At 40.8% G+C, this 14998-nt stretch overlaps 3 protein-coding genes and 1 long non-coding RNA gene across 5 annotated transcripts; 3 read left to right on the forward strand and 1 right to left on the reverse strand.

Moving 5' to 3' along the window:
* Positions 1-1507: 1507 nt before the first annotated feature.
* LOC129587840 (uncharacterized) lies at positions 1508-4017 on the forward strand. The gene is made up of 4 exons (XM_055481778.1): positions 1508-2019; positions 2587-2660; positions 2872-3171; positions 3400-4017. The coding sequence occupies exons 1-4, from the start codon at positions 1742-1744 to the stop codon at positions 3696-3698; spliced, it is 951 nt and encodes a 316-aa protein (XP_055337753.1). The 5' UTR covers positions 1508-1741; the 3' UTR covers positions 3699-4017.
* Positions 4018-4371: 354 nt separating this feature from the next.
* LOC129587630 (neuroglobin-like) lies at positions 4372-8038 on the forward strand. The gene is made up of 3 exons (XM_055481460.1): positions 4372-5371; positions 6140-6365; positions 7016-8038. Exons 1-3 carry the CDS (start codon positions 5121-5123, stop codon positions 7178-7180), a joined length of 642 nt encoding a protein of 213 aa, XP_055337435.1. The 5' UTR covers positions 4372-5120; the 3' UTR covers positions 7181-8038.
* On the reverse strand, positions 7100-10664 carry LOC129587625 (lysophospholipid acyltransferase 7-like). Of its 2 annotated transcripts, XM_055481455.1 has the most exons (7): positions 9542-10664; positions 9213-9339; positions 8985-9153; positions 8778-8929; positions 8505-8704; positions 7318-7880; positions 7100-7250 (listed from the first exon to the last, which is right to left on the reverse strand). In XM_055481455.1, exons 1-6 carry the CDS (start codon positions 9748-9750, stop codon positions 7328-7330), a joined length of 1410 nt encoding a protein of 469 aa, XP_055337430.1. In that variant the 5' UTR covers positions 9751-10664; the 3' UTR covers positions 7100-7250; positions 7318-7327. The 2 variants fall into 2 exon arrangements, with proteins under 2 accessions (XP_055337430.1, XP_055337429.1); XM_055481454.1 differs by having other exon boundaries at positions 7100-7880; positions 9542-10663.
* On the forward strand, positions 10512-14998 carry LOC129587635 (uncharacterized). Its single transcript, XR_008690385.1, has 4 exons — positions 10512-10721; positions 11020-11124; positions 11212-11266; positions 14957-14998. It is a non-coding gene; the product is annotated as an uncharacterized LOC129587635 (long non-coding RNA).

The raw sequence follows: 14998 nt of genomic DNA on the forward strand, positions 1-14998 counted from the left end.
CTTGTCGGTTATTTTTTGGTGGCCGGTGTGGATTTGTAGATACTTACTGATTCAGGTTGCTGTCATTTGTTTGGCTTTGGTAAGTCTTTTTAGGTTGAGTATGGTTTAGTATGTTTTCTTTCATACATTATTTTCGTTTAAGAATTCTTTCTTTAATAAAATAATTGAAGGTGGTTGTGATTGTGAGAAATACATGCATGAGTATATGCGTGATTATAGAAAGAAATGCAAATCGAAACTGATGGTAATTGTAGCAGGGAGGATAATGTGGGAAGTGGTAATGATGTTAGATATGAGAATGAAAAAGTTAAAAAACAAAAATGTAATCGGAATACTAAAGGTGGTGCGTTTTCTGGTATGTTTGGAAAAAATTATTGGAGAATTTTTGGACAATTATTGGACAATTTTTGTAAAGGAAACGTGCTAAACGACATTTGCGGAGTATGGTAATGTGTGATGGTTGTCCGTAACTTTTCTTAAGCATTACTTTACGATTTTGTCCTGAATTGTTGTGTTTTGCTGACCCTGTTAAGTTCACATTTTTGTTTTTTAACTTCACATTTTCATGTCTAACATCATCACTACTTCATTATCTTTCTTGCTACAATTACCATCAGTTTCCGTTTTGCGGTTTTTTCTCTATGATCACGCACATGCTCACGCATGTATTCTTGCGACCACAACCAGTTTCCATTATTTTATTAAAAAAGAACAATACTTAAAAGAAACTATCTATGAAAGCAAACTTACTAAACTATACTCAACCTAAAAAGACCAAAGCCAAACAAAACACAACAACCTGAATCAGTAAGCTTCCGAAAATCTAAACCGGCCATCAGAAAATAACCAACAAGAAAAACATTCTCCTCACTGCATATACTTCGTCAAATCCATAATAACTCAAACACAAAGTTCCTCAACTTCTAATACACCCACCGAACTAAAAAAATCCAGTCAACAAACCAATTAAACCAAACATTCTCTCGAACAACCTTTTAATGTACGTCCCAGCCTACATCCCATATTATACAAACCACCTGTTACTACACATCCAAGACTAGCAGTGCAAAACATAATAGTTCGCTCCATTAAGCAATCAACTTTCTTAACAACACAAATTCTACCACCAAAATGACTGTGTAAACCTATGGAAAGGTACAGACTAAACGCGCAATTTTCAAGGTCTCAACTGTAGTAAAGAAACACCCACAACCTTTCATGTCCTTCATACACTCACAAAATTCTTTCCCCTACTATTATTATTCCTTTTATATACACAAATCCGAAATTATTTTAAATCCCAGTATTCCTGTTTCTTATCCCGTACCTGCCGCTACACAATCGAGAGATTGTCCACGGAGTGTATATGATTCCGGCGTGCACTTTGTGTAACCATCGACTGGTGGAGGTTGCCACTGCGGCTACACTGTTACGGCCAGTGTACGGCGCTACCACCACTATGCCGAGTTGCCCACTACTGTTCCGTTCTCCAACATGTTCTGAGGCTGTTCTCGCCTAATTATAATAATCACGTTTTTTTGTGCTTTTCTGAATTCCTTGAACTTCCTACTTAGAGACCTCAGACAACCAGCAAGTTCTCATTATTGATTCAGTTAGTCTTCTTCTAGAAGTACTACTTTCTACAGAAACGACGGATCATTCTGCCAAGTTAGAACTCTGACCTATTTACAGTGGCGCCATTTACTGATTTACACCAGCTTTTTGAGTTGTGACTAAACCCATGGCTTGTGCGAAATCCATACCAATGTTTGTGAACAGCAGAATTCTCGCGATCTCGGTGCTTTTATACGGCGCATTAAAGACAGCCAGCAGTGCACTCCCGACGCAGAAACACATTCCAAAACTTCTGGAATCATTCCTGTTTGGCGAACACGGAGACTGTGTGCACAGCATCATAGGAATTGTTGGAATCGCTATCCAACTCGTAGAATGCCTTGCCGCTCATTTTAACGGTGATATCGGCAAACCGAGCCTAGCAAGTCCTTCAAACTTCATGGGGTAAGCCGTATGGTTAATGAAATATTTTTTCCACAATATAATTAGCTTACCTGATACGATAGTAGCGTTTTTTTATTCATTACATCGAAGTTTGTTCAGTTTTGAACTGTTGCTCATCCTTCGATGTGTTCGATGTCAGTGTAAAACAGGTTTACAACTACAGATGCACGATAAGATAATTAGGAACGTGCGTTGTTACTTGTTAGTCGTGGTTCGTGAGCACAGTAACCTTACACTCCCCTGATGGACGATGTTTTAACTGTGGTATATTCAGTTTTAACTCCAGGATGATTTTGTCATAAATTTTGAGCCAAAATCCAGCGAAGGTGATGTGTTGTAAATGATGCTAATCGCTATGATTGAACATTGCTTCGTATGTTCGTACATTCACCGGTCAGTAAGGAACGCGTATTTCTGAAGTACTCGTACTTGTTTAAATATTGGGGCGGTTATCCACTATTTTCGTTTTGATCAAGAGATAGTAAGTACATAGTAACTTAGTTGGGTGTTGATTCATGCATTTCTTATTTATTTAAAGCTCGAAAAAGGCATGGTAAATTTTTACAGATCGAATGCTGTGATGTGGACAGTGGTCAGTGGCGCGTGGCTGGTGATATGCGTTTATGGCGAGGATGTTTGCGGTAATCGTACATTACTGTGATATTCAGATATTGCGTTTTTTTCCAATACGTGTTTTAGAATTAGCCTTTTCCGAATTTAAAAAAGTCTTCGAAACGGCTTTTGCAGTAATTTGTTTCAGTTACTCTAATCATAAATTATTTCAGTAGTTTCACTAACTGTATTAATCAGTAACTCCTGTAATCAGTTATTAGTGACTGCTTTTTTTTGCAGTGTTGACATCAATGGTTGTGTTGATCCTCATTGTTACTACGTTTGGTAACGAGTTTTCTCCCGGCCGCACTACAGCAACTGAGCCGACATTTACTACTGCGCTCACGGATCCGATTGTGAATACGCCAAACGCTCACCGACAGAAAATTACTTTGAAGCCATTTTTAGAGGACCTGAAAACTTTCAAGTACGACGCGCAGCCCAGGCTTCGACCCAGACAGGTGCGCCATCGTTCCGCATCCGTGCCATCGTTCCCGACATCAAAAAGGAATCAATTTGAGAACCAACCCGAGCTTCCCGGTATTTTGGCATGGATGTAAATCTAAGAGAAAGTTCTAGCTAATTCATGGCCAGTGAATCTGAAGAAGATTTTCACTTCCACGTTTTTGGTTTTTCAATACCGGGATCGACGACGAATGGCCATGATTGGTGCATGTGGTTTTAAACAAATCTAAAACGAATGTGCTGAGATTCCTTTATTGCTCGCGCATGGAAACATAAGTTAAACGCTGACGTGTTGCATTGTAGATCTGCCGGAAATCGTGCAGAAGACTCCAAATGACGACATGCGAAAAGCCCGCCGCAGTAGCGTCAGACAATTTCTTTACGACCAGTTTCACGCTGTACAGAAATACGTGAGTTCCCAGGAAATGGTTGGGCAGACGGATAGCAACAATGACAACACTGCGAAGCAAGTCGTGCGTTTCCACGGTATTCATGGACATCCAAATGAGCGTTCCACTTTACTCGGGCAGATGTGGAAACTGGCAAAAGGCGTCATTATCGGCATGGTTTTAGGCGGCGCTGTTTGTTGGGTAGTACTGTAGGGTTCGCCGATATGTGTTATGCCCGGGTGTGCAGTACTTCCGGTTATTGCTTTTGCCTCCATTTTTTGGCCGATCTTGTTTTGTTCGTTTGATATTTTACTGTGTTAGCAATGTATATTTCTTTCTCCGGTATTGCGATAATTTAAAATGGGCATACTTCGCTGTATTGGCGTCGAACTTCGTCTGAGGAATTACTTAAAATGCAATGGTTCTTGCTAAGTTTGAATCTTCGTGTTACAAGCGAAAGCAAAGTTTCGAGAAGGCTTTGTTTAATTTCTTCTCGTACAACCACGTGTTTACCGACGTTAAAAGGGAATTAAATTACGATCACGGTTGTAAACAGCCTATGTGGGTATGAGTGCGATTTCAGTGCCAGAACTCCGTTAAATGGTGACACGATCTTTTTACTGGTCATCCTTTCAACTGCTGAGCAATCACAACCTGATTATAAGCTGTGAAGAGTGAAATTTATGGACATCATAATAAGCGGATGATTGTTTATGCAAGATCTATTTTAAACCAATCCGTGATGCTAACGAGCAATAAATTACATTAATGCAGACACGTCGACGCAAAATAACACGTATGTTGCAAAAAAACAACCTGCTCGGTGATATATGCCGTACACTTTCTCGGACGTTTGCGACCAGTAATTGAAGAGATAAATGAATGATTTTGTTTACTGTGGCTTGAAGCATATCAGTTCGTCAAATAACCCGCCGGAAGCCTAGCATCTTCCGCAGCGGAAATGAACTATTCCTTTGCGACGACCACATGGAAGTGATTCGATGCCGGCGCTTGTACAGTTTGTTGCCTGGATGTGTGCGCAGTTGATTTAACCACGTTTACCTCCTGTTCCCGGGTGTCTGCATTCGGGTACGGCTAGCTGCTGTAGGAGCTACTCCCGGTCCGGATGGTTTACAAACACTAAAGGAATCAAAGGCCAATTACGACTAACGTCATCTCACTGACCGTGCACGGGCTGCGGCGCTCTGTGTGTGTACTGCCGCGTAATGCATTCGAGTGGATCAAATTAACGTCATCTTCAACAACGAGCGGCTTTTCCTGTGTCCGCATCTCGGCACTTAACGAGAGCTTTCCGTTGGATTTGTCTGGGATTTTAACCCGAATGAAAGATTAGCATTTTACCAGATTACCGCGACATGCGGGTTTTATTAATGCAAAGAATATACTGTAGCGTTGGATGGTTTTGTCATAATACTCAATGACCATATTTACCGTGCCGGCTTCGGATTTCTCTTAATTATATGCTCTTACATGTATTAAAGCTTATTTGAACTGACCTGATGGATGATTGACTATTGATTTCCAGTGAAATAAGTTCCCGGCATTCAGTGCTGCATTTGGGCGTTTACTTTTGCGCAGATTATTCGTTGATGTTTTTTCCTGACGCGGTCAATCATGGGACAAAATCAAGGCCGACAGAGACCGGCAGCGGATAGGCCCAACAGGACCGTGGCTGAGCGCATGAACCGCAGTATCAGTGCATTTTCCATGAGTTCCAGGACGCGAAAACGTTCGGAGCAAGTGGGAACACAGGTCAACGAAAATGTCCCGCCATCCCTATCGCAACGGCAAAAGGGCATCATTAAAGAGACCTTCGCCACTGTTCGCAGTGCCGTTGCAGAAGTCGGTGTCGTGATGTTTCTACGGTAAGTGGATGCACTTTGTACTGGGACGACCACCGTTGGTAACTGGTAAGTGGGACCGGAAAGGCACATTCATGGTCAACCGGTCACAGACCGAGCATAAGGTTTTTGGAAACCTTTTTACGAGTAAGCTGTCTACATAACCATGAACATGAATTTTTGAATAAGCATAAAAACATAGTTATAGACTCAGCTATAAAATAAAGTTAAGTACAGGTGCTTGGTTATTTTATTTGTGATAAATTAATATTAGATTACAACCATGCGCGGTCGACTGAGCAAAAGAATTGTAAATTATGTCAGACTGACTGAACAGAATCAAATTAAAACATTGCGCAACATTACAGTATATGTCATATTTATTCTAGAGTTCGAAAGAAAACTTTAAATTGTCTTAGAACTCAAATATGTCAGTAAAAATAGTGGCGTTCATGGCGTCCAAAACACTTATCGGCTTAATTAAATTTCGGTACTCGTACTCGTACCACTGTGGTCCTTGTACTTGTATAGATACTGTTGTACATACAAAATACTCGTATGCAATTAAATTGCAATTGCAAGTTGCTCATTGCTCTTACTGTAGCCTGCTAGGCTGCTACTAATAGCTTCAAACGTAAAATGTACATAAAGCCGACTTTCATGTTCGTAAAATCGTTTTGCGACATTTTAAAAGTAAACGTAAATCAACGCCTCAAAATTTCACTGGGATATTAAATCCTGTACGCACTTTGGAAGCACATCTTTTTAATCATTGGTCTGAATTATTTATAGGCTTTTCGAAACCCATCCTGAAGTGCAGGATATATTTTTGCCCTTCAAAGGTCTGACATCCGAGGAAATGAAACACAGCAAGCAGCTCCGCAATCATGGTTTGCGGGTGATGGGATTTGTGGAGAAGTGTGTATCCAGAATAGAACAACCGGAAAAACTCATCGCCCTGTGCTTGGAGTTGGGTCTGAAACACGTACAATATGGTGCGCCTGTTGACTATCTTCCGGTAGGTCACAGTTATGAAGGTGAATGCCATGCATCACAATCAGTCGTACGATGCGTGACGTAAATAGAAGCTTTACCGTTTAAATTTATAGAGCTATGGCGTGTTTTAAATTGTATTTAGAACTTATTTGTATTACATACTGTAGATTGGCATAATTTTGACGTACACTACTGGCAAAACATCGGTACTCTGTAGATATCATGGCAAGTCATTGATAAGCAGTTCTTGCAACAGCCGTTCAGTTTACACCAGAGCAACTACTAACCAGACATGCCGGTTTCATTTTTTGACAACAATAAAACGTACTGTATTTTATAATCTGTAGTACCGTAGTGAATTCATTAGATCTTTATACCTGTTGTAAACGATACTCTGCACTGTTCCAACAAAGATTTAAATATTACCAATATTCAGCTCAAAGAGCTACTAACATTTTATAGTATGAACATATATTATGTAGAAAAGTTCCATCAGCAGACCAAACAGCGAATTGTTGTTAAATAAATTACATGTTTCCGATAGTCAGTTATTACTGGCAGATGCTTCCTTAGAATAATTATTAAGAGTACTACACCCGCAATTCTAATTTCGACGCATGTGCAACGGTTGTGCTTCTCCTAATTGAGTTCTTTTGTGGCCTTTTGGATTAGCTTATCGGACCGCAATTCATCTATGCGATTAAACCAATATTCGATTCCCGTTGGACAGCCGAAATCGAAGAGGCCTGGTTGGGATTCTTTGCCCAAGCCATTTATTACATGCGCCAAACAATGTCACCGGTTTATCCCACACCGACAAGGAAAGGCAGCGTGTAGAAAACCGCCACAGACATTCACATGCACCATCACAAGATCTTATTCATCACCAGCATCTTGGAAAACAGCCCTAACAATTTAAATTAGATATTCAACAACTACGCCGAATCAGCAAAACACAACAACGTAACGATTACCCTAATCCAATCATTCAAAGTGAGCTTTTCCCGTCGCTCCCTCGACATTCACCGCTTTATTATTAACCGCCGCATGCCGCTTGGCTCTGGTCATCTTGCGGTAAACCTGCCCGGCGACGAAGACAACGACGGCAATAATGTGTCCAGCAAAATATAAACTGCTCCAGTACCGCCATGTTCTGGCTCCCGTTAAGCACATAAACCCAACGGACATGTATTCAAAGGCCCGCATCCGTAGGAACCAGTTGGCAAATTTGGCCCCAAAGCTATCGTAACGTGATATCCAGCTTTCAGCCATGAGCATCAAGGGAACGGTCAACAGACTGAGATAGTAGCCTCCGTGTAAACCATGCCAGTAAGCTGATACAAACATGACAACCACAGTGCGGATGGATTTCATCGGGACACGACGGTATACATGCCAGGCTAACCAGTACTGGACAGTCATGTTCCAGGATTTTAAGGCCTCACGAACAGTGGGAACAAATTCCACGGCATACTCATCGATATTGTATATCGTTTCGAAGCTATATTCGGTTTCTTCATCAACTTCCACTGGTATCCTAAAATCGAAAGAAAATATGTCACACAGAGTGTCTATGCCGTACAGTTAGTTCTATCCTTTGCTACCACTTGCCGGACTTATTGTTAATAAACAAACAGTTACCGAAGATGTCGCAAGAGAAATGAGTTCAGATGCATAATACGTTGTACTGCGATATGAAAGCAAACCAGTGCAATCGTGCAAAGTAAAGGATCATACCATCGTAAAAGATTAAAAAGCTAAAACATACCACTGAAACAAGAAAATCGCTAACCACACTTGATAATACTGTACGAGTACAGACATTCATGATGTTTTCCTTATATAGAGTATCAGAATCGCTATCGCGTATAATATCTTTTATGCTTACTTCTATACAAAAAGCGACGAGCACCAAATTTGCTACCAGACAGAAAAAGGACAAAACGAAATCAGAATGAGTCTCGTGCAATCTTTTTTTCGCGCGTCGAATACGGGACTAAACGCTTTGATACGGTCTGATCTTGATATGCATAGCACAAGAAAAATGCGATTTCGAATCTGAAGTCTGAACAGACTACCAGTCTGTCATTACACGGCGCAACCGAAGGACGCATCGATGAGCGTAATATAATATTATCAATTACCAACGCGGTACACGTACTTTTCAGGTTCTGTTGGCCCGTGTCCTGGTTTAGGCTTACAAATAGCGGGATAAATACCCAATCCAGCCGCTATGCAAGCGGATTCCGCCAATACCCATGCAATATAGAATTTCATACGGAACCACACAAACAGGGCCATCACAACGAGGAACCGGTACGGTGCATTCGTGGTCGCATAAAATATTTCGTCATAAAGAGTCTAACAAAGACAAAGAACGAATTTTCAGGCACGGTTTGTGGAATGCATGCGATATCTAAAGTAAAGTACTCACCGAAATGTTGAAGACAGCGGACAACGTCAAAAACAATCCACAATAAAACGGTAAAATGCGCATCCGCTGCAGTGCCAACTTTTCCCGTGGCATCTTGTTCAAAATATCGGAGTTGATCATGTCATCGAATGTTTTGTATTTAAAGTAAGGGCCTAAAAACACTTCGTGCAAGACTGCTTGAGTGATGTTCAGCGTTTCTATACGCACCTGTCATGATCCCCATAAAACAAAGGCAGTAATGAATAATATTAACAAATCCTGGATCAACGTTGGCGTAAGTATTGGTTGGAGAGAAATTCGGCGACGACGAAGCGAAGGGCGAAAGTCCTTTTCGTCGCAGCTGAGTATCGTTGATTTCAAAGGCAACACCGACAGCCTAAGACATGTACATTTAACACTGAAGTTTATTCTGCAATCTGCTGTGTGATATCTCACTTTCAGAGTAAGGATCAGCTGCACTGCATTGGAAAACTCCGTAGTCTCGGGAAGACCAAAGTGCTCAGCGGTGCGGAAGAAGGCAAGATACCCGAAACAAAATGCGAAGGACCATTTATGACAATCCCTGCAAACAAATACACATACTAATTATATAAATGCACCAATTAAAAAGTAAATAAATCACAAATATAAATTAGAAATTTAAAAAAAGGGTAATATCGTGCGCAATAAAGCATTAAAAATAATCTAAATCTATAAGACCCGACCACCGCCGCAATAGTTAACCCGTCCAAAACAGACAAGCATTCCAATTTCGTCGGACTTACCGCAATTTGGTGACTATCAGCGCGTTAACCACGATGGTGAAAAACGTGTGCAAGCAGCTGGAGCCGCAAAAAAGCAGGATCGCCAGGAGGCCGATGCCGCTGGAGAGCCATAATCTTGGCGCACCAGCCGGAAGACGGCCCACGATCCATCCAAAGATGACGGAGAACAACAGAAAGGCAAAATATCCCAATTCGTCTTTCGACGCCATTTGGTTGTGCGCTGAATTCACAGCCTGCCTTCAACTCTTCCCAAAATGCCGGATCCACGTATGCACAGAAATACCGATAAGATCACACTGATTTCTGCTTCTGACACTTAACAGGCTGCCGGTCGAGTTAACCTGAGTTGTATGGGCTGGTCATGCGCAGTCAACGATGACTCCCTACTTCCCAGGAAAACCCCAAACGAAGATTCCAGATTCAAGGGCCAAGGGCCCAAGGAGCAAAGTTTTACTCGCAAATTTTATTCAGATGCAATTTTACTTATTGCACCCACAGGGTGTTAAAGACTAATAGTTAAGGCACTGGCCAGGATTCAGGAACCACTTCAGTACCACAACTGGCTGAATCGGATTCCCAGACGACGTTCGGTTAACCCAGGATTTTAAACAAATTACGGTTGATCTCGCTTAACAACAACGGCGACATTCAGACGGTCTCTATTTACTTCACGAAATCGACTGACACTGACAGGCAGTCTGGACATGCAAAGACTTTGCAGCGAAGTGCGCTCGACTGCAGATAAAACTGATAAGTAAATCAATGATTGTACGTCAGCAACCGAACTAGTGAAATCGACAGTAAGTACTGTACTTACACTACGACACGAGTAGGAGTACTGACGAAGCGTACGGTACGCTCAGCTGTATCACAATCCTTATCAGTTATCAACTTATCACTTTTTATCAGTTCGAAGATGGTTGTGTTTGTGAAATGCGAGTCGAAACACAACGGCAAGAAAATGGGAAAACTATGGAGTGACTATGGCGTACAAAACGCGCAAAATTAAAATTACGTGAAGTGGTGAGTTATGAATGGTGATCTATAATTAGTGAATAATAACTGCTGATAGATTAGTGTTGATTAGAAAATGGTGATGTGAAAGTGATGGTTTGAACGCGGTGATTTTGAGTTAATTGGTAATTTATATGCGTGAGTTCAGAGCGGGGAGCTAAGAGCGGTGAGTTTAAACTCCTGATGTAATAGTGGTGATTTGAATGTGGTGACTTAGTAACGTAACTGGCGCCTTGTGCACCGGAAAAGCGATTACGACCTTTGTGGTTCTGCTGAGTCATCTGTGTCTGTCATTCAGCTGTGCTAGCAGCTAGTTTTACTGTTTACACTTTACACTTTACAGTACTTACTTGCGATTTGCGAATATGCGTCTAGCTTTTAAAACTGATTCTTCCTGTTCTTCCCATTTTTTGGGTTTCCGTTGATGTCACAGTATGTCTCTACGAGTGGATATCACTTTGCAGCCTGCAGATGTGTTTGCGTCGAGAGCTGCGACTGTTCCAGAGAACCAGTTGGCCGAAGTGTATGACGAGGTTCCTATTGAAGTTTGCTTTCCTGGAAAGTTAATCGTAAGTGCACTGATCCAAAATTAATAATCATTTAATTATGTGATTATCTGAAAGTCTCTAATATAAAACGGTTTATTTCGTGTGCAGCTTGCAGTCAGGCTGGGATAAATTCACCGCTGAAATGGTGGAAAAGATTAAAAAGGTTTGTGAAAAGTTAAGGATTTTCATCTTGCTCGTAATCGCTGCATTTCGGTGTGCAGCCAGCTTGCGTGGTCGATAGTACTCGATACAGTTAAAGTTTTACACGATGATGTTGTCTTGTGCGTTGCTGCGCGCAAGGACGTTACGCTTGCAGTGGATTCGGACGAGATTGATATTGAAGGAAAGACTTTTTTGTGGGCGTGCTGAAAATGAAGAACGATAAAGTTGAGGTTTGTGTAAAATTAAACAGGTTAAAGTTTTTCGAAATTTGAAAATCAATTTTCAGTTTTATAAGTATTTATGTTTACTAAATTTGTGATTAAATTATGGTTTAAGTGTTGTTCCGATAAAAGATAATTTGCACAAAGTCAAGTGTGCTGCGTGAGTAGTACCACGGTTTTTCCGTTTACTTTTTTTTTGAATCAGGTTCTGAGATCTTTTTGCACAGTAATTTTTATCCTACTTGATCTTTTTCTGCTTCCTTATGAGCTTTGCCTCATCTTTTTATAAAAAGAATTTTGATGTCAGCAGCTAAAGATGGCTTGCTCTAAATTAATGGAAATGTCGCATCTTTTGATTTTAATCGTGTGCTTTTGTTTTGGTGAGTACGTATACGGTTTATTAAGTGACTAGTAGACCCCGCGCAAATTGCGCGCAATATATAGGCTACCGGCTACGGAATAGGAACGATTTAAAATCATAAGGATATCATGATTATTATTATTTATTTTTTGATGAAAAATATCACGGTTAACTTTTCGTATCATGCGTTGTATTGTATGTGCGAATAATTTTTCATGGCCACGTCACAAACTTGGAGCAATCGTAAATTCCCAAGGTCGGATGCCGGAAACAGCACTATGACTCAGAACTATGGAGCACATGTTGCTCATTTGACGTTTCTGGTTTCTGCATATCCCACCCGTAAAAATAATTTTTCCACCCATGCCCTTTAAACCGAAAATATCAGTATGGGAAATGGTGGGAAAGCGGAATGCAATCCCGTGCAAAAAAATTGCCACGATTAATGTTTCACTTGATGCCCCGCTCGCGCCGCAGCTCGGCGTCGCCTGCGGCTTTGTCTTCGGTTCTTATTCCACACGTTGGAGAACAATCAGATTTTCTGAAAATTTATGACGCAAAGGAAAACCTACTCTAATGATCCGTGACATCTGGAGCCACCGTTGCCTACTCTTCTCAAATCAAACTTTGCTGGCTCTGCTGCTGACTTTGATATGTAAGATGTGTATCGAATGACAGACCCCGTGCAAATCGCGCGGTTTAAATCGGCTTCGTAATTCATATCGTTCTGTAGATAATGTTTTGCTGCTGATTTTATTACATTTTTAAAACGTTTTCTGCCAGGCTGCTTCGCCTTCTGCTGGTTGTCACAGATTTTACAAAAAGAAATGCGTACTTCCAATGCTCACCAGTCACCAGCTGCTGCCCTTGGGCGCGCTGCTACTTTAAAACTGGTCAGACTTCTGCGGAGGACAGTTGTCTTAATGATCATGCTTGAACTGCGCGATACGCTTCGACTCTTCGTTGCTTTTTTTCATCAAACCTCCTTTCTTTCGGAGTCTGAATTTCGATGAGAAATTAGAAACGCATTTATAAACATTCAAGTTTCGTTCCAGTGAAACGTTGTGCAAGCCCGTGGCTGCTTGGCAGCAAAAAGGTTTTGGCTGTTTATTTGAGACAATGGTGAGGTGGTCGGTTCTGCAATGGTGGATTCTTCACTTCTCCCGTAGACTCGGCATGTTACGTTTTTTCAATTTTTTATGAAACTGGAACTGTTTTTCTCAGATCTAACTTTTGATGGCTCTACTACATGATGAGAGCTATCGAACGATAGCAAGATATCGAAGTTTGGTCTTGTGTGTGGCTGGGGCTGACTCCCCGCAGTTGAATTTTGAGCACTTCTTATTCTTTTAGTATAAAGGATGTAAGCGTCAAACGACGGTTCGGGACTTTTGGTTTTAATTTGGTAGTGTTAAATAAAATATCATACGAATATGTTCTTCAATGGCAGTCCCATTTTTCTTTCTTAATCTTACAGCTTGTTAAATCGTTTAATAATTAATGTACACGTAGTACATAGAGTAGGTGTTTCGAGAATAGAAACCACCGCAATATGCAGTGGCATTTTCGTGTTTGGGTATTACTCAATACTTAAGCAGTTTACCGGGTGGCCGTACAAAATGTCGGTCTCCTGATTTGGTTTGTTTCTCGCGAACCATTTGTCCTATCGTAAAGTAGTTAGAGGCGTTCGATAGAAAATTTAATTAGCTACCAGAAACAGTAAAATCTGTTTCAGAAAATTAAAACATGCTGATTAACAACAGTGTTAATACAAACGTGTGGAAATTTATTTGTCCCGCTCGCAAACTTGTGAACCTGGTGTTACGTTTTTCCACCACGCAAAATTTTATTTTTTCACCTGTTTTACTTAGCGAACACTCTCTGCTTTTTAAAAGAAAAACAGGTTGTTTGCATGGTCAAATGGTGCATGCTCTGAATGAGCTATGCAGTTCCTGCATTTTAGACCTTTCGAAAACTGCAAGTTTTTTGTCAGATTTTTTCGCTTATTTTAGGGAAAATTTTTTGCTCCAAAACAGGCTGCAACCAGATAAGCCGATTCGGCTGATAAATTTAGCTAAATGATTGCTCTTATGGGAATACGTTTAAGCCTTGTCAGTTTCTGAAGCGTCAGAGAGAAATTTGTTATTAAAACACCGGCTAGCTGATTTCACGAGAATCGTATGTGCGGTACTTTGTGCTTACCGCTTTTAGCCCAAACACATCCAGCAAAGGTCACATGTTTTACTTTGTAAAGCGAGGAGATGAACAAGAAACATTTTCCCTCCTGAAATAGTAAGGTTACACCCATGAAAATACTTCGTCGAATAACGGCAATTTTGAATTCAAAATGACAAAGTTCAGTTTTGGTTTCCGGACATCCTCCAACTTCACCCATTTTTCAAAAGAATTTGTAAAAAATTCAAAGCTTTGTATGATATTGGTTTCTCCTGTTTTTTATATGGAACGGACACTGCTCTTTCAAATGAAACTAGAAAGCTGTCAATTAAAGGCTGGATGGACCAGCAACACTTCAAAGAACGGACCGACATTTTGTTCGGCCACCCAGTACAAACACAGCTACGTTTGATTTCACCATTTAAAAACTTTTTCGGTTTCTTGTTCCCGGTTAGCTATAATACAATAAAAAAAGTAAATAAATATACGTAAAATTTTAAATTTTAACCATAATCACCCACCCTTGGCGTGAGACGTGCTCATGACATCCAAAGTCGGCCGGCAGGCGCGACTACAGACGTTTCGCCACTGGTTGTCACTTGATTGTAAGTGCTTTCGCTACGTGTCGTTTTATTAAAATTTAAGTACCACCAGTGCTCTTGCGTTTAAACGAATTGTCGTAAAGCCTACGATAAACGGTTTATCGTAAACTTTGCCATGCTTGCGATGAGAATTGCGAGGTATTTGATTTGCTACAATTCCTGCAACAGTACCATCTTGGACAACATCTTTGTTTGTAATTAGCGATGTTTTTCGTCATAATTAAGTTGATTTGAATGCTGTGTTCAGCCTCTGTACCCCTTGACACTGTAAACCTGCTTGTGCATACAGACAGCGGCCGCAGGTGCTCATCCGTACGTTTATATTTTCGTAGGGCTGCATATCGCTGGTTCCTCCTCGGATAATTTGACGTTGC

This window comes from Paramacrobiotus metropolitanus, unplaced genomic scaffold, assembly GCF_019649055.1.
Source record: "Paramacrobiotus metropolitanus isolate TYO unplaced genomic scaffold, Prichtersi_v1.0 Parri_scaffold0000026, whole genome shotgun sequence".
Taxonomy (NCBI): domain Eukaryota; kingdom Metazoa; phylum Tardigrada; class Eutardigrada; order Parachela; family Macrobiotidae; genus Paramacrobiotus; species Paramacrobiotus metropolitanus.